Below are 25,813 nucleotides of genomic sequence, written 5' to 3'. Positions count from 1 at the left end.
AGTCAAGAGCTCAGCAGCTACAACTTAGGCCTGATAGGCAGCACTTTGCAGAAACAAGAAGGTTTCACGGCAGGTTTTAGGGATGCACCGATATCCATATGGAAACTACGGGCCGATACTGATGTCCGATGTTGATGCATTAACACAGAACTGGGAACTAAATTCATTTGGATCAGCAGTACAGACACACAGAAATGCAGTAAAATGAATATAACAGGTATATTAGCGCAGCATTCCAGTGGTCAAATCCAATTACATTAATCAATTAACTAGAATAATGGCTCTGGTAAGGCTGTAAGTGCAGTGATATTGGTAATACCTGTTTATGTTATTGGTAGTTATGATGTTTATGTCAGTGTTTTGAAATGAATTGTTTTGAATTGATGTCTGTATTTAACTGCAGTAAGCCATATATTATCACATTGTTGCTGTCCCTCAAAAACCTTGTATCTCCAGTTTTTTCCATCATTTGAATCTGGCAGGGGGGGACCAATCCAGGTTAATGCCTAAGGATTTAGAATGGGATGTGATGAAAGCTCCTGTAGGTTTAATGTGTAGGTGTCCCAATACTTTTGCCCATATAGTGTATGTACATTTTGGACCTTTTCACTTTTAGACATAATTTGAATCTGACAGTTATTCTATACGTTATGTCAGAATTTTATGATGAATTAACTAAAAAAGTTGGTAAAGTTGTCGTTTTGGAGATACTAAGAGTTTTGTGTGGCAGTGATGATGTGTGAATTTTATAGCATATTTTAAATGACATATTTTGTTGATTTTGAAAGTTTAATAAGTAAAAAAATAATTTACATTTACACAAAAATAATAATACACCATTAATGTTGTATTGCTTAATGTAACATATTGGGGAAAACCTCATATAGCATGTACAAAGTTTATGGCACATTACAATTTTTATTACAGTTTTTTTTTCTAATATGTAAAAATATAAATTATCAGAGAAAATCTATATTTAAGTTTGTTTTTGGATTTGTTAAGTTTGACTTAGAAAATCAACAAAACATGTTATTTAAACAGAGGTTTTTAAACTTTTGTATACAACTGTATAACAGTATATTAAGTGCCAGTCGCTCAGCTGACCAGCCTTACTTGAAAACAGGAGATTAGGCCTTACTTTAATCCCTTGAACCCCAGGTTTATTATTTTTAGTTTTTAGTCCTAATGCAGACACTATTTAAAACTATTTGGCAACCGTTTGATTAGGCGTATCTGATGGAGTCCCACAGGGTTCTGTTTTAGGGCCTATAAAGCTGATGTTAAATATCACAGCACTGTTGTTATGAGAGTGAACTGAACTGCAGTGTGGGTTTCCATACACAGTCTAAAGGGTTAAACCATAAAGAGCATTTAATGTCCACAACATCTTCATGTTTGAAGTCATCTCCCACGCAGCAGCATCACACTACCGCGCTCAGCTACGCACTTTATGGCCCTGGGTTTAACTGGCCATGTCCATAGTGTGGCGCTATTGTTGTGAACGACCTGCTTTAATTGTTACGTTTGTTCTGATGAGGCTGTCGCTCTTTAATGAGCTGTACGAAGTGCTGAGTAGAGATCCATAACAAGCGATTCTGACAATAGCGTAGAGTTCGGACTCACATGTGGCACGCGCCCATTTCCTGCTTGCTTGGTCTTTCCAACGAAGACCCGGAGCTGTTTTTTTGTGTGTTATGTTGCGGCTGGTTCCTGTGGCTGGTTTTTTGCTTTGAGAACACTGGAAATGCTGCACATTTTCTTCCCATGGTCCTCGTTGTTGCCTCTCGGCTGGTTGTGCTAATGGCATGTTTTTTTTTCTTTCTTTCTTTCTTTTCTGCACTTTCCCCTCCCTTCATCGCTCCACATCTCCGCTGCCTTGTCCACCATCCGCTCCATGTGCCGTCCGTCGCTGTGTGTGTGTGTGTGTGGGCTGCGGGGTGTGTTGACTCTGGTGATGCTGCTGCTGCCGCCACTACTACTGCATGTGCTACTGCTGCTATCCCAGCCCGTGAGGCGCTTTTTCATCCCCCCACAGTCCTCGGAGCTCACGCAGTCGCCCAATCACAGCCCCACCCACTCGTCCCGGGCCAACGGCACAGGCCCCCACTCGCCCAGTGCCTTCCAGCCAAAGACAGGAGCCCTGCAGCCCAACAACAAAACTCAGACCCTTCCAGCAAAGCCCAAAGTCTCAGAAAAGCCCCTCCAGAGCACCAGGTCCAACCCCCTCCCCAACACCACGCCCACACCTTCCGCCGCCAAATCTGAGCCATCTACGCCTTCCACGCCCACCCATCCACTCTCCCCGCCCATCCCCAACAGTCCCAAGGTGCGCAGGCCGCCCCTCACCGTGCCCCCCAAGCTCTCCGTCCCACTCTCTCAGGTTCCACCTCTCTCGCCCATCCGGCTGCACCACCACCACCACCTGCACCCGCTGGCCGGGACTGACCACAACGGCAAATCTATCCCCGCTGTACAGGTCACCCCTCACCCTTCCCCACGGGGCAGCCCCCTCCCGACCCCCAAGGGGACACCCGTGCACACGCCCAAGGAGAGTCCAGCGGGGACCCCCAGCCCCACGCCGCCCCCCAGCCCTTCCATTGGGGGCATGCCCTGGAGGACACGCCTCAACTCCATCAAGAACAGCTTCCTCGGCTCACCCCGGTTCCACCGCAGGAAACTGCAAGGTAAAAATCAGGGTGAAAGTGATAGTTTGGTGAATGTAGAGTGCGGTTGATCACTGATGGTTTGGAATTGTAAAAGAGACACGATCATATCAGAACATTATGACCACCCCTGGTTTAAAATGAGCCACAGAGCAGGTAGTGTTTGAATGGTGGGTCATTCCTAGCACTGCAGTGACACTGACATGGTGTTAGTAGTGTGTTTAGTAGTGTGTGTTGTGCTGGTGGTACAAGTGGATCAGACGCAGCAGTGCTTCTGGAGTGTTTAAACACTGTGTCCACTTACTGTTTCACACTCTATTAGACACTCCTGCCTAGCTGATCCACCTTTTAGATAAGGGTAAAGTCAGAGACAGAAGCTCGGTATCTGTGGCTGTACAGTTTGTCGCTGTCCACAGGACGCTGTTGGCTGGACATTTCTGGTTGGTGGACTGTTCTCAGTCCAGCGGTGACTCTGAGGTGTTTAAACACTCCAGCAGCAGCACTGCTGTGTCTGATTCACTCGAACCAGCAGCGCAACACACACTACTAACACACCACCACCACCACCACCATGTCAGTCAGTGTCACTGCAGTTCTTTCCAAACCAGGGTTGGTCATTAAATTCTGATATGACCGTAAAAATAGCTTTGTTTGCATTATAACCTCTGGTTAATGTTACCTTCACTGTAATTTTTTTTTAATAAATCTAAGAAATGTAATAGATTCTTCATTTATCATCTTAAAAAAAAGCATCAGACATAAACCGTTAGGATAAAAAGGCAGGATTGCTTGTTTGCTGGTCTCATCCACCTGTTTAGCCCTGTAGAATTCCCTCAGGTCTGTGATCTGTAATCAGCAGGCTAAACGCTGGTTTATAGGCCATTACCAGCTTTATCTGATATCACATCAGTAGTTATGATAATGAAACCCCCATAAGTGTCTCCCCTAACCTCCAGCAGTAGTAGAGGGTCTCTCTTTCTCTCCTGCTCCTTTTCTCTCTCTCTCTTTCTCTCTCTCTCTCTCTCTCTCTCTCTGGAGGGGAAGATCAGGTGCACTGATAGCCCAGAATTGCTGAGAAGCTCTTAAGGTTCAGAATAATTAGCTGTGCTTTATCAGTATTCACTGCAGGTAGCGCTTCACGAAGTCCCCAGTCTCCTTCACTATACTTTATGTGATAAAAGATGATTCAGTCCATGTTTCATTGCCCCCCCTTCCTGACCGTCAGTCCTCCTGTCTATTTGCAGTACCCACACAAGAGGAAATGTCCAGCCTAACACCGGAGTCTTCCCCCGAGTAAGTTATAGCACTCTTAATGCACTCTTCCTTTATCAACCAATTACAAAGAGTTCTAAGTGCACCACCCCTGAGAGCACATTCATCAGCCCTGCACAGCCAGACTGCACCGGCCGCCCAACTCAGAGCCTCGGCGCGGCCGGACTCTGGCTCCTGAGGCATATTTCACTCGTACAAATACGCAAAGTTCAGAGTTAAACCGGCGTTAAAACAGAGCCGAACTTCAACTGAAGGCAGGGGCTTAAACACTGCTGACTCTCATTACCCCTCTTTTATTGATGGCGACATTATCAGGGACTTGCTCTGCATTAATATTTCAGTGTTTTTGTTCCACTTGCTTAGCTTCACAGCCACGTTCCAAAGCCGGTCCAGCCAGCCACTTTGTTGGGAAGCGGCTTTCACCCGTGCCTCCTCCGGTTTCGAGGAAAGAGGAGCTACATGCGCTGGCCTAGATAAGCATGCTCTGTGGCAAAATCCCAGCATGCTTCACAGTTCAAGAAGGGTGGGGAAATGAGCCGTGCATCAGCCTTCAGACCAAACGGCAGGCCTGTGACTTACCTCCCTCCGTCAGGGCTTTTTTAAGAGCTTTTATTTAATACAAAGCTGTAGCACTTTATACTACGCTGTGGTGTTGTCATAGTAGGGCTGTCATGATTAATGAGTTACGCTCACATCTTGACTTCCAAATCTATTGATTACTTGATTGATCATTGATTGAAAATCCAGCTCAAGACCAGTTTCTGCTGGTAGCTGGTTTCCGGGTGGTATAAATTGGCCGTTGATGGTTAAGCTGGTCAAATAAAAACCAGCTTGTTAACCAGCTCTTGACCGTATGTCTTTTATTTGTGCTGGCTGAAGGTTGGTAGGCTTGGTCATACTGGTTGACTTCCTTGGATAGACCAACTAAACCATCACCTCAAAACATAATCTATGCTGCTCAAAAGCAATGTTGGTCAACCAGCTTTTTCAGCTTGACCAGCTTGAGCTGGCCAGGCTATTTAAAAAATAAAATCCTGGTTCATAGTTCTTCACTGTCAGCTGTCGATCCATTCATTGGCTGCAAATTAAGGGGATGTGCAGTCGATAATTAGGGTGTTTTAGTTAGATAAGGACATTGCTTTCACATGTGCTCACAAGTGTCTCATTTTTTACATCAGATACTTTTGTTTCCTGATGCTTATGACAGCATCCTTCCCATCTGTAAGGTTAGCTTTTAGCCTTTTAGCCACAGAGTTGCTTTGGCTTTCGTGAGCTGTGACATGGTGCCTTGGGCTGTTATGCTGGCTGGATCTACCAAGCGGTGTTACGCCCCAGTCGGCTAGCATTAGCATGTAGACCTTTTTAGTTAGTGCTTCCATGTTCTCCGTAGCCGTTGCATTTAGCCTCTAGCCACTTAGGGGGCTGGGTGTATGTAAATGTTGTGGGCGTAAATAAATTAGGTCAGGACTGTGACATAACAGTTCTGAGGTTTTGGATCTGACCTGTTTTACAGCTCTGTTTTATTTATGTGTTTTTTCTTTTGAAGGAGGAACATTTTATTTACCAAACTCTCATTATTTAACTTTGCCAAAAATATAGCTATAACCTTTAGGACATTATTATGAAAATAAAAAGGGACCCTAGAATGGAAAGCTATATTTTTGACATAGTTAATAATGAGAGTTTGGCTGCTGCTGTGTCCTTCAGCAATACTGTGTTGCGTGGTATATACACACTGCAATATATAACTATACACAGTCATCAGAATATTATGACCACTTACCTAAAAGGGTAATAATCCACCCTATTTTGGATGACGCTGGTGAGACTTCATGGCGTGGACTGTATTAGGTGACAGAAGGTGTTTATTATAGAAGTTAACTGGTCCACAGTGGAAGGCACATTGCTCTGTATCACTAGCTGGAGTCTGACACTTGCCTTCAACCAACTGATTATCAGACGTCTATGCCAGCCAGCATCACACTAAAGTAAGATGGGAAAGAGAGACATCTACCCACCCAGAGAGAGCAAAGCCCATTGTGCTCTCTTAGGCTCCGGCTGCTGATGGCAGGCAGCATGACCCAAGATTCAAACCAGCGATCCCCTGGCAGGTCTGTGGTAAATACAATGATTTTATGGGTCATTATGGGACTTCATGTGTCACCAGTTCACTATGACCTTATGGACCGCTGGACTGCTCTAAGCCCCACTGTGGACTAGTTAACATGCTCTCACTAGTGTTATCTAAGCCAAGGGTGGTTATTCTCTTATTTAGGTAAGTGTAGTTACTTATTGCAGATTTGATATAATCACAATGTGGTCATTCGCACAAATCGTTCAGTTATATCAAGTTAACCAGAACAATTGTCTGCTGAATTGGTTCCCTGTCTTTAAATGCACCATTTCCAGCATTGGAAGGAATCTGGGTATTACTTGGGAATAGTGTAGCTGTTATCCGTGGTGCTCAGAGCCACTTTAAAGAACAAAAACAATCCACTGTCGTTCTCATTCTCATTCAGTTCAGTTGTAAGCCCACAGCTAGCTGCCTTTACTTTGTTACAGTGAGAGTTACAGTGGTGTGTGTTTTACAGTGCGAGTGAGAAAGATCTTCTGTCTTTAGCAGAGTTGTGTGTAAATGTCAGACACAGTGTTTGCGTGAAGTGCCGTATTTACCACAGACGAGACCTGTCAGGGGAGCACTTTCTTTGTTATGATTTCTCTGTAATGTTATTTCCCCAGGGCCGTATCCTCTGCCTTGTCTTTTTGATGGGTGCAAATTCTGCCACTTACAGCTCTGACAGCTTTGCCTTTTGTAGCTTGTAGAAGTCAGAGCTTTTACAGGACACAGTGCGTCGTACTGTGAATACACAGCGCTTTTACTGTAACTGTAACTGATTGCATATTTCTGTATCTGTACTAGAGGCACTGTGGACTGTTATCTTACAGTCGTTATCTTACATTCCTCACTGCTCTTCGGTCTTGCTTTTTTCTTTCCCAGACTTGCCAAAAAGTCCTGGTTTGGCAATTTCATCAATTTGGAGAAGGAGGAGCAGATCTTCGTGGTGATCCAGGACAAACCGCTGAGCTCCATCAAAGCGGATATCGTCCACGCCTTTCTCTCGGTAAGATCCGGCGGTGTGTGCTGCAGCGCCGTGGTTGCCTTGTGTAGAACTGACCAGGGTCACAATAATAAAAGCAGTAATATTATACAGTTCATCAGCACTTCTGTCTATTCGTCTCATTTAATCAGTCCAGTTTCTATCTGTGGACGTGTCTCCATGGTGTTCGGAAGCATAAACTGGTTTCACTAATAGTGCTAAACTGGGACATAAAACATGGGACATATTTTGGTTAGATTTGCAACAAAACACTGGATTGTCAAACCAGTTGTAGTGAATTCCAAAGTCTAACGCTGCGACTTCATTCCCAGCTCGGACATCTGAGGTACATGGAATGCAGCATTGCTTATATGTGTTCATACGTCCTCTTTTTCACTGACATGTCCTCTTTTTGGGCTGTAAGAAGTGTGTTGGGTTGGAATTTCTAAGATTTCACATTGATTTTACATCAGTATTTCCTTCTACATTATGTTGATTTGTACAGCTTGAAACACATTGCTTTAAGCCCCGCCTTCTCACCACACACATCTACATGCAACTACATGCAACTTGTGGTCAAACTGCTTCCCAGAGAGAGAGAGAGAGAGAGAGAGAGAGAGAGAGAGAGAGAGAGAGAGAGAGAGAGAGAGAGAGAAAGAGAGAGAGAGAGAGAGAGAGAGAGAGAGAGAGAGAGAGAGAGAGAGAGCAGGAGATTCACTACAGTCTAAAATGACCAGAGTAAATAAACACAAATCAGTTCTAGATAAAAGTCCTGTGGTTTCGTCTCGGTGGAACCAAGTGGAACATGTGCTCTGATAGGTCCCAATGCACTTAGCTTCAAATCAGTTATCCAAGCAATCACATACTCAGTTTTAGCCTGTAAGAAAGACTGAAGATGCTGATTTAATTTTTTTTATAATATAATAAAATGTTCTGAAACAGGGTGGAAAAAACATACATTTATATAAAAAAAAGAGTAAATAAATACATATGTTGTGTTATTTATTTACAGGATGGTAACATCCATTTATTTATTTATTAAATATTACATGAATGAATAAATGAACAAATCAGTTGTATGTTTCCACCCTGTAAATAAATAAATAAATAAATAAAAACAAACATTTTATTGCTTTTATTGTTTTATTTGTTTATTTACAAAGTGGCACAATAAATGTATTTATTTTCTTATTAAACAAATAAACAACAATAAATAAATAAACAATGTACTTATTCCACCCTAAATAATTAAAATAGTAGTTATTAATTAACAGTAATTAACTAAAATAATATCATTTTACTTGGGAGACTCATGAGTTGAACTGAACGCATGGTTTTAGGGGTTTTCACACACACACCTTCCTTCTTAAAGCCCTCGACCACAACAACCTAACTATGAGGGGCGCCCATGTCCCTCCGCAGTAGAAAACCGCAGTATAGTCACCCTAGTCTTAGTATTCTATCATTCTTCTGAAAGTCAAGGTTACACCCTGTCTGTTTGATAGAAGCTTAGTGGGATCACACGCAGATGTCTGAAGTGTTAGAATTAAACAGGTGTGGTGTGTGACTGCGTGGCTAGTGTGAATTAGGGGTGTTGCACTGTGTATTTCCCAATTCCCCATTCTGTGGTTAATCCTCTGTGTCCTTGAGGGAGGATGTGTTGGCAGTTTAGCAGCCCAGGCAAACACACACACACACTCTTTAAAAAAAGTAAAGGTACCACAAAGAGGTACTACCAATAGAATAGGACTCTCTGGAGCAGATCAACATGATCTTATTGGCACCATGCTGCCTAATGCCAGGCGTGGGATAGTAGAGGGGTATAAAGCCCCCCAGCATTGAGCTGTGGAGCAGTGGAAGAACTGTCCTCTGCAATGATGGATAGTGGAGCTTCATCCAGTACTTGAGTACATGAGGTGGGGTGGTGATCATCCAACATCCTGACCTCACTAACACACTTGTCCCTAAATGCAATCAAATCCTCACAGCAGTGCTTCCTCCTCCACAATCTAGTAGAAAGCCTTCTTCTTTGGACAGTAGAGACAGTTACTCCAACAAAAGCAGGATAGACTATTTTTAATACCCTTGATTATGGAAGAAAGAATAAATGAGCAAGTGTCCCAATACTTTTGTCCATATAGTGTGTTTCCTTTGTAAATGGCCTTACACCAAGTGTTATTGTAAATGAGAAGCTCACATAATAATATATCAGATGTTTGCCGAATCGAGTTAACCCCCTCAACCTTATTAATTCTGTTCGTTTATCTTAATACTTATTATTCAGTGACTACGGCATCTAAATTATTCAGCATATGTAATAATATGTGTGTTATGTAGCTGTGAGAGTGAGCAACTGATATGTGGACCCACATAGCCTTAGGGTTGGGGGTGGGGTGGGAGGGTTAATAGCCTATATATGGGAAATGCTATGCAATAAACATGTATTCAATGTCATCATGATTTTGGAGTTTGCTTTGGGGGTTGTTCTGGTGGGCCCTGAAATGAATCACTTGTATCACAGATGGCTACCATGAATATTAACCCTTACTTAACGTATTGTTGGTGATACAATAAAGTGGTCAAGGTGTGTGTGTGTGTGTGTGTGTGTAGCTTTGGTTTCCTATCACTGTATAAAATAAGCTCCACACCGCCTGTGTCATGGTTGCACTTTGCAAAGTGGATTTCTACTGAATTTATTTCCACAGGAATGAATAGGATGCAAAAGCTGTGCTCCCTTATTACATTACAATGATACAAAGGCACTAGTATCACCATAGCAACCACCTTAGACGTCATAGCAACACCTGGGGTACCATAGCAGCTGCCTAGCAACCCCTGAAATAGCATAGCAATCACTTCAACACTATAGCACCAATCTAACAAGCAGCAACGCCATAGCAATCACCTGGGATGCCATGGCAACCACCTAGTCATTACCATGGAACATCATAGCACCTATCTAGAGAGCAACAACACCATTGCAGTACCACCTAGCACGACCATAGCGACCACCTAGCAATGCAAGTGTTGACTGGATTGTTGAGTGGAATCATATATCCTGTAATATTATTATATTATATTATATTATATTATATTATATTATATTATATTATCATATATTATATTGATGGGCTACACTTTAAGGGGCAGTGGTGGCTGGGGCTGTCGATAACAGGGTTGTGAGTTCGATTCCCGGGCTCGGCAAGCTGCCCTTGTTGGGCCCCTGTTGGGCCCCTGTTGGGCCCTTGAGCAAGGCCCTTTACCCTCTCTGCTCCCCGGGCGCTGGAGTTGGCTGCCCACCGCTGTGTGTGTGTGTGTTTACTACCAGATGGGTTAAATGCGGAGGACACATTTTGCTGTACAGTGACAAATACGTGCACCTTTACCTTTGGGGGTACACTCGGGAATAAACAGCATATAATAGGAAAAACAACCTCCCTTTTGTTCTACAAAAAGGCAGCAACACCATAGCAACCACTTGGCATACCATAGCAACCACCTTGCAACACGATAGCACCCTTCTAGCAAATATTTAGAAAGGCTATAGCAGCCCCCTGGGATACCATAGCAACTGCTATGCCGGAGTGATCTGTAGACTTGTGCTGGTTCGGCTGCCTCCTGTATCTTAATGAATACAGTGCCTGTCCTCCACAGTGCGTTATCACAGTGTCACACTGGGATATGGTTACTGTAGTCACTGAAGGTCCACCCTGCCTCATGAAGAGGTCTGCTTGGCTCCTGGGAGCTGGGCTTTTTCCACTCCCAGAGCTGCATAAGGCGCATAAAACTTGGAAGTGGGCAGCGCGGAAGATAGGAAGCAAAGCGTGGCTCTTCTACTGAAAACAATTAGAAAAAAGTGCCTTGGTGTGCAAAATCGAGCACAGCGTGAACCCTGCCCCCCCTCGGAGCTTATTATCGATCTGAATCAGCAGAGTTTTTTCAGCTTTGTTAGATCCTGTTCTTTAAATATCTAATTAAACACGGCAGCGTCGTGAAATCCAGATATTAAAGAAGAGTTGATTAAACAGGCAGAACTTGACTGATCTTTTTTGTGCCTTAAAGGGTTAATGAAACTCTCGCCTGTCCTCCTCTCTCACTCTGTCTCTCTCTGTCTCTCGCTCTCCATTTCAGATCCCCAGCCTCAGTCACAGTGTGATGTCCCAGACGAGTTTCCGGGCCGAGTACAAGTCCACCGCCGGCCCCACCGTCTTCCAGAAACCGGTCAAGTTCCAGGTGGACATCACCTACACGGAGAGCACATCGGCCACCAAGGAGAACGGCATCTACTCTGTCACCTTCACCCTGCTCTCAGGTAACCATGCCGACGGCAAGAAACCCATTGTGATGTCATCGTTTGCTATCCAACCAATTTGAGGGGCTGGGGGAGGGGCTGGGGGAGGGGTTGCGGAGAGTAATGGATGGGCCTGTGATGGTTAATGGTGTTGAACTTTGCCTCTTTACTGGGACGAGAGATTTTTTGCTTTCTCTCTCTCTCTCTCTCTCTCTCTCTCTCTCTCTCTCTCTCTCTCTCACACTCTCTCCCCCTTTTCCTGTTTCTGCTTGTCGCCTCCTCCTTCCTCCCTCCTCCCTCAGCTTGCATGGAGGCTTAAAATAGTCGCACTGCTCTGAGCTGCATTTGAGAACGAGGCTCTTTTGCCTCCTGGTGATAATTTCTCATTTTTAACCTGCTGTGTTTCAAAGGACACCTCCCTCCCACCCCTCTCTCTCTCTCTCTCTCTCTCTCTTTCTTTCTATGTCTCTCGTCCTCACTCTTTCTCTCCCGCTCTTTCTTCTTCTCTCCCTCACTATTTCTCTCTCTCACCCACACACTTTTTTCTTTGCTCCCCATGCTCTCTTTTGCTTTTTCCCTTTCCCCCACTTTGCCACCCTCTCTCTCTCTCTTCTCATTCTCTCTCTTTCTATCTCTCTCTTTCTCTCTCTTGCTCTCTCATTCTCTATCTCTCTCGCTCCTTCTCTTTCTCTCTCTCTCTCTCTCACCCACACACTTTTTTCTTTGCTCATTCTCCCTGCCTGTGTCTTTTGCGCTATCTCTCTTTTTCCCAATCTTTCTCTCTCTCTCTCCCTCTCCCTCTTTCTCTCTAACTCTAACTTCTCCTTCTCTCTTTCTATCTCTCTCTCCCCCTCTCCTTATCTCACTCACTCTCTCTCTCTACCTTCTATTCTCTCTCTCCTTCTCTCCCTTACTATCTCTCTCACACCCACACACCTTTCTCCCTCTCTTTCTCTCTCTCTCTTTCTCTCTCTCTCTCCTCTTTCACTGCCTTACTCTCTCTCTCACTTTCTCCTTTTCTCTCGCTTTTCCCTATTTCTCTCTTGTCTCGCTCTGTTTTCTCTCTCTCTCTCACTCTCTCTCTTACTTTGTCTCCCTCACTCTCTCACGCCCCCCCCTCTCTCTCTTTTCCTCCCTGACTCTCCCTCTCTCTCTCTCTCTCTCTCTCTCTCACACTTTGCCTCCCTCACTCTCTCACTAATCTCTCTCTGTCTTTCTCTCTCTCTCTCTCTCTCTCTCTCTCTCTCTCTCTCTTACTTTCTCCTTTTCTCTTTCTCTCGCTCCATCTCTTTTTTTACCCCTCCCCCTCTCTCTTTTTCACTCGGCCTCCCTCTCTCTCTCTCTCTCTCTCTCTCTGTTCTCTTTCTCCTTCTCTCTTCCTTTCCTCTGTCTCTCATTTTCTAGCTCTCTCATGCTCTGCCTTTCTTTCTCTCCTACCCCTTTTATCTCTCTTGCTCTCTTATTTCTCTTTACCCCCTGAACACACACACCACACACACACATACACACACACAAACATACACACACTCCGAAACCTAATGTGTGCATCAGAACGTAAGCCGCCGGCCAACGCACCATAAAACTGACCGTGATCCCATTACTGTTTATGAGGCTGTTTGTGTTTCTGCTGCTGATGAGAGTAAACCCAGCACCCCTCACAACTGCAGAGCTCCACCAGTCCCAGTCACGCCTCTATAACAAGTAGCTGTTAAATAGCTCTCAAACGGACGTGCTTGTGTGTGTGTGTGTGTGTGTGTGTGTGCGTGTGTGTGTGTGTTTTGGCAGGTCCCAGCCGACGCTTCAAACGAGTGGTGGAGACGATCCAGGCTCAGTTGTTAAGTACACACGAGCAGCCCGCCGTTCAGCAGCTGTCTGGTGAGCAATCCCTCCGTCAACACACACCGCCACTGCTTTCACTTTACCTCTCTCTCTCTCTCTCTCTCTCTCTCTCTCTCTCTCTCTCTCTCTCTCTCTCTCTCTCCTGCTTTCCGACACAGCATCTTCCACATGCATGGCGCCCAGCCCACCGTGGTCCAGCACTTCTGAACGCAGCACACACGTATGCGCATACACACACACACACTGACCAAGGTCAGATCAGTGTTTCCAGTGTTTGTGGTGTTTGATGTATTGGAGGTAGTTTCAAATGTTTATTCAGCGAGATGTTTCTATTAGAGCCTCTTCAGGGGGAGAACGGCAGCAAATATTTGAGCTAATTACACAGATGTTAACTCTCTCTCTCTCACACACACACACACGCACACACACTGCTGCTGGCGTCACTCTTCAGCTCATTTGAAATCATTTCTAATACAGAGACACTGGAAGCACATGTTTGACCGGCGCTAAGAGCACTGCACTGAACTGCACTTGCAAACACAGTCTCTTTCCACCTCTCTCTCTCTTTCTCTCTCTCTCTCTCTCTCTCTCTCACTTGCACACACTCTGGGATGCACAGAACTCAACAATTCGATTGAAGTTCAGTTAAAGTGACAGATCACCCTGTGTCCGGGTAATGAAAGTTGCTGTACATACATACAAACTCCTCTGAGCGCAAAATATAGTTCTGGTGGGCTATATTGATGGGCTACGCTCCAGGGGTCCACTCGGGGATGAAGAACAGCATATAAAGAAAAAAAAAAAAAGAGAGGAATTCCCTTTTGTTCTACACCTCTGTCTGTCTCATCACACGGCTGTGCTTGTGCTTGTGCCAAAGTGCCTGATAACAGCTCCCTCTGCTGGTCACACAGGGAAACACACAGGGAGAGATGCAGCATCAGGCAGTTTTCTCACGGAGTTCAGCAGCTGTCAGGTTCTGAACAACAAAAGAGGTGACCCTCATGATTGATGGACTATAATTAAAGACCCCTTTTATGTAATCATGGTGTATAAACGGGGGAACGGAGTGCCCTTGAGTGCTGAGTTCTGTTTGCTAGGTTAGGAAAATAAGGTGGTGCTTTCTTGGAAGTGGAGAAAACCTAGTCTTGGGCTAAATGAAAAAAGGGGTGTTTTACTAATAAAAGCCCAATTAGATCGACAGCTAGACATAAAATTTAGGAAGTGGACCAATGAAGATATGGCTTTAAACTGATGGTTTGGATGAAAATTCAGGGTTCCCACACACAGACCTGATCCTTTAGTTTCCTAATGGAACTACAGTGCTAATGCCGCTGTAATGGAAGCCTATAGCTACTAGTTAGCATTGTGCAAACTGTTAAAAACTGCAAACTGCAGGTTGTGAAATACTCTTAAATAACCTTACTTTTGTGGTTTCACTCTGTAATCTATAAAAAAACGGACAAAATGCTAAAACAACAGCTGAAACAGCAGCCTGTATTTTTAAGCCTTGATTTTGTCTGTACTTCTCTTGAATGGATAACTGCATGAAGACGATGCGAGACCACTTTTTCTTTTTCAATATTGATAAGTTCTGCTACTTTTTGTATGAGATGATACCAAAACAATATTTCTACTTTAAAAACTAATACACTTTAAAATGAGCTTTTTTTTTCTTAATTAAAGCATGACTTCAAAAGTGTTTTTCATAATAACTTTAATAAATAATTAAATCATTAAGATGTAAACATCATCATTTAAAGTGATTTGGTGTGAAATACTTTGTTCTAAAACCAAGTTCTTTAAAAACTGATATGCTTAAAAAAAAAAATAATAAATAAATAAAAAAAAATATATATATATATATATATATATATATATATATATATATATATATATTATGTAATATATGTATTACACATTATTTAATTATTAAATTATTAAGACATAAACAATTCCATTTCCGAATGGTTTGGTGTGAAATTAAATGTAATACAGTATTTAAAAACTTACTGCCTTTTTAATATCAACTATTTAAAATAATTCATGTCAATAATTACAGCATTAATTTAATTTAAAAAAAATATCTTCATGCTTAAATCATTGAAATAGAACCAATGTCTTTCACTCTGGTTCGATGTTAAAAAATATTCTGTTCTAGACGGATTCACTGCTACTATTCATAGTTCAGAGATCATACTGGTGGTGAATGGAAGCAGACGTCTGAGAACTTTGAAGACTCTCAAAGCTATATCACTTTAAGTTATTATTTGAAAAGGTCACAGATACTATGCCTGACATTATTTTACAATATTTCTGAAGAAAACTCCTATCACCATCACTGTCACTACATTTCTCTCTGTGGAAGAATTTCACACCAAACCTGACTTTGTTTCCTTGACTTTGTTTATGTCTCATATTTACATTAATAATGATGAAGACCTTTTTAATCTGTAGAGCCAGGCCAACCAAAAAAGATACAATATCTGATTACAGAGCATTTTATAAGTTCACTCAACTTAGTTTAGTTAAAAGTTCTCCTAACTCACATTTTTGACTTCTGCATCTCAGTTTGGTCGACAGTACGTATTGAGCTGAACCTCAAAAACATCAGTAAATGAGCTGCAGCTGAAACCCATCTCCAAGTTAACCCCACCCCCATCACATGGGGGAAGGCCTTCCTATTCTCAGACCCATGAACATGGAGGGTTCCCCTGAACTGTGGTGTTGATGGGCTTGGACCTTATGATCTCTTGAGTCTCTGAGCAAGCATGCAGTTAGACAGTTGCACCACGCTAGAGCTGTGAAACCCGGTTTGTGTTCAAGAACTGTGTTTTTACCTGGTGTAATTTCACAGCTCTAGACCGGCCCTACGGTCTAACTGCTGCTCATCAAGCTTGAGGAGATCATACTCATCTAATCTAATCCCAGCAAGGCCTCAGAGCTCCATTGTCAAAAGCTTCCCAGATTGGGGACATCACATGTTAGGGAGGAGTTCTACGCTGCAGATGGGAATAAACGGCAAAGAAAAAGGGGGGAGGAGCTACAGACTAAACGTTTTAAGCAGGATTCTGCAGTCTGCAGTGTAGAACTCCTCCCCATCATGTGATGTCCCCAATCTGGGAAGCTTTTGACAATGGAGCTCTGAGTCCTTGCTGGGATTAGATTAGATGAGTATGATCTCCTCAGGCTTGATGAGCAGCAGTTAGACTGTAGGGCCGGTCTAGAGCTGTGAAATTGCACTACGTAAAAACACAGTTCTTGGACACAAATGTGAAACTGCGTAAAACTGAGATGCAGAAGTCAGAAATAGGAGTTAGGAGAACTTTTGAGTAAAGCTAAGTAGAGTTTACTCAAAAACCGCTCTGTAATCAGTTACTGTAGCACACAGTGTCCCTTTGATACCAGTGTACCATCTCCAGCAGTGTCTGAAACCACATGAGCACAAGTAATGATGCGGGTAGGCAGTTTGCACAATGCCAGTTGGTGGATATACTCTTCTAATCCAGTGCGTGAGGGGAAACTTGTGTAAATGTGATATTTGGACGAACCATCACGTTCAAATTTAGATGTACCACAGTGGAGATGCCAACGTCTGATCAATGACGAAATGAAAGAGGGAGATGTTATCAGGAGCACAAAGTCACCTCACCTCGCCCCTCACTCTGTCAGTCCCTCCCCGTCACTGGCTTGACCCCTTGCACTTCACCTGCTCCCATGTGGCTTCCTCTGACCGCAGATGTGCAGATGATGTGATGGATGAATGGCATGTGAGTTACACTGGTTACAGCTGAGCAGGACGGCACAGACACGCACCACAGCAGCATGAAGTGCACTCAGGACACGGACAGTGCGGGATTATACACACACACACACACACCGAAAAAACAACCACCACTGTCACCACTGGAGAACCTATGTTCATGTAGAAACTACAGTACTGTACAGGGGTCTAATAGGCCAGTCAGGAACATCCTGTTATGTGTAAGCGCTGAGAGCTGGGGGTCTGAGACCACTAGTGAGAATGCTTCTGCTTTGGATACTTTTCTAAATGTGAGACATGTCAGGTTCTCAATCACTGTAGAAGAGACAGATCCTTCAAGAGAAGAGATAGAACCCATCCAAACAGCACTGTGGGGTCTGTAGACCCCATGGATCATGCATCCAGCTAAATTATGTTGTACCCTTTGCTTACACAGATGTGCAAATGCACACACACAGCTTGTCCAGTCCCTGCAGAGAAGTATTGCCAGTAGAATAGGACTCTCTGCAGCAGACAAGCAGCCGACATGAACCTGTTCGCACCATGCTGCCCAATGCCAGCCCAGGGCTAGATGGGCACAAGGCCCCCTCTGAAACGAAATGATGCTCCATCTAATACTTTTGGGATGCTCCAATGCACCCAAAACTTTTGGCATTGCTCCAGAAACTAGTAGAAAGCCTTTCCTGGACAGTAGAGACAGTTACCTCAACAAAAGTGGGATAAACTATTTTTTAAAACCCTTGATTTCAGAGGACGCATTGAAGGAGCAGGTGTCCCAATACTTTTGTCCATTTATTGTAGACCTTTCAAACTCTTCCGAACAGCAGTGTGGGGTCTTGCATTGCCCCATTAGCAGATCAATTCATATTTTTTGTGGTTCTTAGCCAAAAATAAACAGATAGATCCTTCAAAGCCATCCATAGTCCCATGGTCTGGGGTCTCATATTGTCTTGTTATCAGAGCAAGTCATTTTTGTTGTGTGGTCCTTCTCCAAAAATAAAGAGAAATAGCCTTCAAAGCCATCTCAACCATGAGATGAGGGCTTGCATTGCCTTGTTGACAGATTGTTTTGTGGTTCTCCACCAGAAATGACTAGATAGGATCCCTCAGATCCATCCAAACAGCTGTTAAACATCATGGCTGCTAGCGTAGCTTTCATTGTGTAGGCCTGAGACTGCTGTACAGTACTGTATATCTGAAGTAATTGTTGTTCATAGCTTACTTAACTGGGTCTAAGTCTAAGTCTAAGTCTTCCTCATCATTGTTCTGACAGGCAAACATTCCAAGGGTGGTAAGACGTTTCTCTACTTAATGATGAAACTACCACAGTTTTATTTCATTCATAACACCAGTGCACAGAATGCTGATCCCATCCTTTAGGACACTTTATGTGCGAGTGTTTGTGCACTAGTGTGTGTGTGTGTGTGTGTGTGTGTACATGTGTGTAAGTGCGCACGCTCTCCTCCTGCTCGGGTAAGGCTGTTCATAAAAGTTTAACGTCTCCTATCCCGAGGAGCAGCAGGACAGATCGGCCCTCATGCATTCTTTATGGTGTTTTTCTAGCTTACTTTAATTCTTGCGTCATTCTGCTTTATGCTGCGCTGAGCAGGTGTTAGTCTGAGTCAGCCAGTCAAAATAGAAACTTTCAGGGATCCGTCCTTAAACAGACTGTTTACGTTTTAATCAGACCTCGTACTTCATCTTCAGCGTGGAGTTACAATACATTCGCCTCTGATTCAGCTGTTAACTAACTGCAGAAGCTCGCGCTGAGATGTGCTTTCTATCATGTCGGTCAGCTGGGACTTTTCACCGTAGTACTCAAAGAAGCAAGGAGACGCTTATTAAGCTTATTAAGTAAACCAGCTGTTCAGTACTGTCACATCAGCTGCAGCTGATTAGAACAAACGTTATTTGGACAAAAGTATTGGGACAACTTATTCATTGCTTCTTCTGATATCAAGGACATCTTTTGTTGGAGTAACTGTCTCTACTGTCCAGAGAAGAAGGCTTTCTGCCTGATTTTGGAACAATGCTGTGAGGCAGAATCCCACTTCACATAGAAAGTTTTAAGGCACAAAGGATAGCTTGCTCAATGCCATAGACCAGTGTTTCTCCAACCCTCCTTCTGGAGAACTGCCTTCCTACAGATTTCAGCTCCAACCCAAATTTACCACACCCCGTTCAACCAATCAGGAACCTCTGAAGGTAGTAACTAGTTGGATCAGGTGAGGTGGACTAGGGTTGGATCCCTAAGTCTTCAAGACTTCAAGGTAGCTCTTCAGGAGAAGGGTAGGAGACCACAACCTTAAGGACACAATATACTTCATATACTTGACTGGTTTAAACAGTATTGCTGAAGAACAAGCAGCTGTTAAGAGTGTCCAGACAGATGCACAAATGACTGAGAAAGCTGAATGCTAATAAATCTCAATGCAGACAATGTGAAAATAATGTAAATGGCTGGAAATAGGTCATTACAGTTTATTATTTAGCATCTGAATGAACACAGTCTAGCACTAATTTGAAGCCTTCAAGGTAGCTTTTCAGGAGAAGGGTCGGAGACCACAGCCCCAAACTGCAGCTCATTAATATTAATACACTTGGTTACACAGTTTGTCTTCCACACTATGTGAAATCACCTAAATGACAGTTACAGTATTTTCTTACTGCTACCTCAGTAAGACCTAAGCTCACCTGATGTTCAGCTCAGTTAGAGCACTGTGTGATTTCTGTAGGGTTAAAACAAACACTGTACACTGACTCTGTATATATATATATATATTAAAAATGATATCATAGCTCAGACAGGGGCTGATAGATTATATATATATATGCATACGCTGTATTTAACCGCCACAGTTAAATACCAGTATATTGTGGCCTTTAAAGGCTGCGTTTGGTCAACAGAGTGTTAATGTTAAGAACATCCAGAAAATGAATCATTTCCAAAAAATAAAGTATGGATTTTCCACCTTGATGCCACATAGACTGGTTCTATTGGTTGTTAAGGTAAATGGAAATGCTGGCTTTGCATTGGAGACTTGAGATTCTAATGTCTGACTCCTAATATTAACACTGTAAACAGGCATTTCATTCTTCCTGCATTTTCTTTAAATGAGGCATTTTTCTTAAAAACACTCCACACGACTTTGTTTACTTCTCAGTAATAAAATTAGGCTGAAATTATGTTGTAAATTTGACTAAATTCTCCTTTTATTGCAGCTCTAGTTTCAGCACTGATGACTGGTTTTAACAGTATTGATTAAGAACAAGCAGCTGAAAGTAAAACTGTTACAGTGTCCAGACAGATGCACAAATGACTGAGAAAGCTGAATGCTAATAAATCTTAATGCAGACAGTGTGAAAATAATGTAAATGACTGTAAATAGGTCATTACAGTTTATTATTTAGCATTTAAGAAAATCCCAAATGGAGTAAAATTGAATAGCATCTGAATGAACACAGTCTAGCACTAATTTGAAGCCTGAACCGCGAACCTCCAGTCCTCCAGCGTTTGTGGTGACAGTGAGGTGGTAGATGCCGGTGAACCTGAGCATTCGGAAGAGGAAAAATGGAGTGGAAATGTTGGCTGGCTGTTGGCCTCTCAGCTTCTGCTTGCTTTATGTCACAGCACTGCCACAGCTGTCACGTCGTTTCCCTCTAGAGCAAATTTCCAAGAGCACTCTGCTGAGCGCGGAGCCTGCAGTGGAGAATCAGACGCAGCAAAAAAACTGACTTCGAGGCTCTGAGACAAGTGCTACAATTGAGGCAATCTTCTCTAGCGTTCGCTCGAATATATCCTCTAAGAGTAGACTTTTAAAACGTTCAAAAGGGAGCGAGTGAGAGAGAGAGAGAGCGTGCGAGAGAGAGAGATGAGTGCACACATATCACCAGTCTCTCATGATTAAACAGCACCTGATAAAATCTCTGGGAACGGTTCCATCCACTTCCTCAACAACCTTCCAGTCCAGCTGCAAGTCTTATTGGTCACTTCTTATTGTCCTGTTGGTCAGCAAGGAGTGTTTACAGTAGTGGAAAGTATTGAATTTACATTTACATTTACATTTACGGCATTTAGCAGACGCTCTTATCCAGAGCGACTTACAAAGTGCTTTGCTATTTACCCAGAAAAGCCTTAGCTAGTTAGAATAGACTAATAATACAAAAGATACCTCCAAGCTTAGACATTGCTAAACACAATACAATAAGGCGACCATAGAACTATTCGTCCAGGTACTCTCTGAAGAGGTGGGTCTTCAGTTTGCGTTTGAAGACAGCGAGCGACTCGGCCGTTCGGACACCCAGGGGCAGCTCGTTCCACCACTTTGGTGCCAGGACAGAAAAAAGCCTGGACGCTTGTCTTCCGAATTACAACTACTTGTATATTACATTATATTACATTACAGGAGGCCTACTTGTCCACACCCCCGCCCCCCTCAAAATTGTAATGTACTCAGATTACTTAATTTCATTTTTAATAATCATTACTAGCTAAACACTCCACTCTTCACAACCCAGCTTAGAACAGCATGTATTACAGTGCTAATATAGTTCTGTTTCCTGTACTTTATGTAAGCTAAGCTGTTTAAAATGACTAAAAAGTCATTCAGGCCTCCTGAGCGGCATAACTGTCTAAGTGTTGGCCTCACCGTCAACACAGTGCCAGACAACATGAGCGGTTTGAAAAGATATGGTGGAGCTTCACATTCTTCAAAGGAAGCAAATGCTATCCTTTACAATCGCTGGTGCGAATTGACTGTTAATGAGGTCGGAGGAGACAGGTGAATTAGGCCTTCTTAATGTAAAAGAAAATATTTACTTAATTAAAGGTACTTAAAGCAGCATTATGCGAGAATTGCCATTTTGTGCTCTTGGGCTCCCCCTACAGGTGCAGAGTGTTCTGCAGTAGTTGTATTCTGCAGTTGTATAAACATCTATACACATGCATTTGTTGACAAGCTGAATGATACAGAACGTGCATAAACAACATGAGAGTTTTCAGTAATACAGTGTGTGGTAAAATTACTGGAATTTACACAAATATGACTTGGGTTACGCAGCGTTAAGCAGTTCTGGTGAGGGGCCTCATGCAGCTCCCCCAAAGTTCCATAGTACAGAAGCAGCATTTTGGTCAGTAAAGGAAATGACGGAGACACTATTTTCTCTGTTTTAGTCAGTAGTGTGAAGCATGTTCTTTTTTTTATTAAATGCTACATACTGATGCTTTAAAGCAGCATTAGGTAGCATTTCACCTTAAAACAGCAGCTTCGAATCATGTTGATGCTCCACATGGAGGACTAATACCGCTATCATAGCTAATCCAGGCTCAACACACCAGAAACTGCACTATGTAACTCTGGTAAAGCAGGCAGGACAATTCTCGTAAGAACTGCGTGGTCATATTTGTGTAAAATCCTGTATTATTACTCTACCGCCTCAGTCCACATGCTTCTTTACCTTCAGATGCTGCGTCTGTATCTCTCAGCTTGTCCAGAAATGCATGTATATGCTTCTTGAAGGTCTCTTGAAGTTTAACATTGCATTTCCCGACTATAGGGGGAGCCCAGGAGCAAACAAACGACCAATTCTCCATAATGCTGCTTTAATAAGTAAATTCTTAACAGTAACATTAACTCTTCTTACTACTGTTTCCACCAGTGGTGCTGACCACAACTAAGCAGTGCTCTGCAGTAGCCACTGCTTCGGGGTTATACTGCTCTTCACCGATGTTTGAAAATAAGGGAAAATTCTGTGTGCATGTCTGTGTCTGCCTGCGTGAGCAATGTGCGCGAATGTGCGTGTGAATGTGTGTGTGAATGTGTGTGTGTGTGTGTGTGTGTGTGTCCACCCGGTGCTACATAAGACCCTCGGGGCATTCAGGATCTAAAGCGCTTCATTCTGCCTTTTAAATGCTTTCCCTGCATGGGCTTAATGAACTGAAGTATGACTCTAAATGATTCAATTAATTTTTCCCCCCGCAGCCGTTTTTTGCCTTTATTTTCGAGTTGTGTTTGTGGACAATTGCGTTTCTTATGAGGAGAGTTAAGCTCACTAGCGCAGTGTAAAAACAGTCATTAAAATGCTGTAATCAGTTCATAGAAGTGCAGTGATTCGCATGATCCTGAACGCACCCTCACTTTAATCATTCCTACTCACAGCCAAGTAATGCGGACGACTGTTCTGAGAGCACTGTGTAATAAATGCTGTGTCAAAAGATGTTAGCCAGCAATCCCATCTACTTCCATTTCACCCAGACAAGATCAAATAGAGACCGCCAAGCCACAGAGCCACGCTACTCACACTGCGCCTTCTGGACTTTCTTGCTGCTGTTTTGCGTGAGAATGTAGCTGTAGCTGTCTTCTCTGTTGGCTGCTTGCTTGCGAGGTCCCAAGCAAGTGATTTCTCAGAGCCCTTATTTGATTTGAGTCTTCTTTCAATATGTCGCCACTGTCACGCAAAATCCTTGTTTTTCCAAAATGCCAACTTTACAGGAGAAGGAAAAAACCTTCACAGCTTTCAATAGAAGTCAATAGAAAAGGATCTTATTCCAAGTCATTTTAGAGCATTTCTATTGGTGCATTCATCATGAAATTTGGACGTAATGTAAAGAACAACTGCCAGATTCATATTATGTCAAAAAGTAAAAAAAACTGAAAAAATATTATGTTAATATATATTATATATATATTATATTATTAATATTATAATGTATGCATGACAGTGACTATGTATTTTCATACACAGCAGATATAGGCTAGTATTGGCAACCCAGTTTGCATAAGATTTAGGTTGTGTGAACTCTGAATGAGCTACATTTTCATGATCATTTTTAGGTGTTTATAATAGTCAAGTCAAGTCAAATTTATTAGTATATCGCTTTTTACAACTGTTGTCGTCACAAAGCAGCTTTACATAATTAGTAATTAATAAAAGACAGAGACAAAAAGGAAATAAAGTAAGAAGACATGAAGGATCCGAGACCCCCAGTCAGCAGCCAACGTCGACAGTGGCAAGGAAAAACCAGGCGGAGGAGGTGGGAGGAACCAAGACTCACAAGGGGGACCCGACTCGTTCTCCTCTGATCAGAACTATTTATAAATGATTGATAGAAATGACCAAACCAGATAAAACAGATAGTTAATAGTGGTGATATTAATAGTGGCAGATAGTTAAGAGTCCCTTTAGGTTTTAACATGGTCATTAAACAGGTAGCAGTGGTAGGAGGGTGTGCCGCCGGTCTGGTATGGGTGGCGGTGGGTGGGGGGCCTGATGGTCGGATTGGTAGGTGGCAGCTGGTCTGACGCAGGTAGAGGGGACCACAGCGGGCAATCTTCCAACAGGTCGGGCTGGGTGGCCATTTACTCGGAGAAGGTAAAAAGAGAGAGTTAGGACGTGTGGTTCAATTATTCAGATTAATCTAATGTGAAATGTGTCATTCTAGGGAAACTTGCGGAGTCAGAATTGTTCACAGTGGTAGTGCCTGGTTGGGAAACGCTTAAGGCCTCTAAAAGATAACTCACAGAAAGTTCATGTTAAGTATCTTGATCGTCACTCTGCTTAAAATACAGTACAGTGGAATCCTTCTCTTCACAAATCCCAGTGTAGAAAGCCACGGCCTGCCTTGCCACACCACCTCTGGCGCAGAAAGAGTTAAGGGCTTTGCTCAAGGGGCCAGCAGTCGCAGCTCAGTAGACCTGGGTATTAAACCCCCACAACCCCATGGTCGATAACACCAGTGCTCTGATCAAGTTGTTCTGTAGGTTCTTCACATCTCTCCAGCATAAAGCTTTCAGACAGGACCCTTGACATCCCTACCACTAGCCGAGGCCCAATCAGCAGCGAGGCCGTGTCCATGTGAGGCGTCCAAGTGTTTGTTCTCCTGTGGTGTGGCTCAGCGTCTCTCATTTATCTTGTCTCCTCATTCTCATCCTGTGTCCTCCTTGTGATCCTCATTGTTCATTTGTTTGTTCTCTCTCTCTCTCTCTCTCTCTCTCTGGTTCTTCTCTTCCCCGTGTGTACCCAGGCAGCCCATTGAGTAGCTTCTTTGACGTAATTAAACAGCTCTTTTCAGACGAGAAGAACGGGCAGGTGTCCCACGCCGCGGGCACGCCCAAGCACGGTGCCAACAGCAAGAAACACGAGTCCGACTCTAATACCTCCAAATGCCCGTCGGGCAAAGACAAAGCCAAGGTGGCACCATCAGTTGGGACACAGGAGCAACCTTAAGTAGATGGCCTGATCCGAATACATATAATAAGCTTTTGGCTCAGTCGAGTCAGCTCTGGTTCAACCGTAGAAGACACTTGACAAACTTTTCTACCCTGGAATTACACCACGAGCCCATCCCTCACACCCACCAGGCACACACAGACATTCCCGTTGCTTTCTGTACACACACACACACACACACATTTGTATTTCTCTGTTGCTGTTTTTCCTTTCCTTTTTTTGCATCTCTTGTGCTTCTGTGACGGCTTTCGCTCATTTCTGCTACCAGGGATAATCCAGAAATCGTGTTAGAGGCCAACCGCTTGGTGTACAGTATGTCGACGGAAGGCACATTACACAGCAAGTACAAGCTACAGAAGGACGCTCCTCAACGCTGACGCACGAAAACGATATACACCCCCCCGAAAACTCAACTCCGCCCAGAGCTGTCCAGACGTCTAGACGTCCGGACGTCCAGACGTCCAGCCACTGCAGCTTTTCGTCTGCTGGAAGCCACATGTCTAAAGAATTGAGAAGAAAAGCCTTAAGAAGAAGACGAACCAACTCTGCACTACACCACCCATACCCACCAACCTGCCCTTGTTTTGGTCCCGTCTTCCCTAAATTTTCCTTGTTTTCTTTTCTTTTCCGTCTCTTATTTCGTCTAATTCTCTGCCTCTGA

At 43.4% G+C, this 25,813-nt stretch overlaps 1 protein-coding gene across 3 annotated transcripts in view; it reads left to right on the top strand.

Annotated features, from left to right (window-relative positions):
• Positions 1-25,534, top strand: part of brsk2b (BR serine/threonine kinase 2b) — a 189,996-nt gene extending 164,462 nt beyond the window's left edge. Inside the window, exons 14-19 of one of the 3 annotated variants that reach the window (XM_072671701.1) lie at positions 2,477-2,684; positions 3,908-3,956; positions 6,934-7,057; positions 11,165-11,345; positions 13,110-13,199; positions 25,421-25,534. In XM_072671701.1, coding sequence (XP_072527802.1) covers positions 2,477-2,684; positions 3,908-3,956; positions 6,934-7,057; positions 11,165-11,345; positions 13,110-13,199; positions 25,421-25,443 — 675 coding nt within the window. In that variant the 3' untranslated portion in view covers positions 25,444-25,534. The other 2 variants (XM_072671700.1, XM_072671699.1) reach the window with 2 other exon arrangements.
• The last annotated feature ends 279 nt before the right edge of the window (positions 25,535-25,813 follow it).

This window comes from Salminus brasiliensis, chromosome 25, assembly GCF_030463535.1.
Source record: "Salminus brasiliensis chromosome 25, fSalBra1.hap2, whole genome shotgun sequence".
NCBI lineage: Eukaryota > Metazoa > Chordata > Actinopteri > Characiformes > Bryconidae > Salminus > Salminus brasiliensis.
The sequence above is the reverse complement of the archived record's forward strand: the minus strand, read 5'-3'. Positions and strand labels throughout refer to the sequence as shown.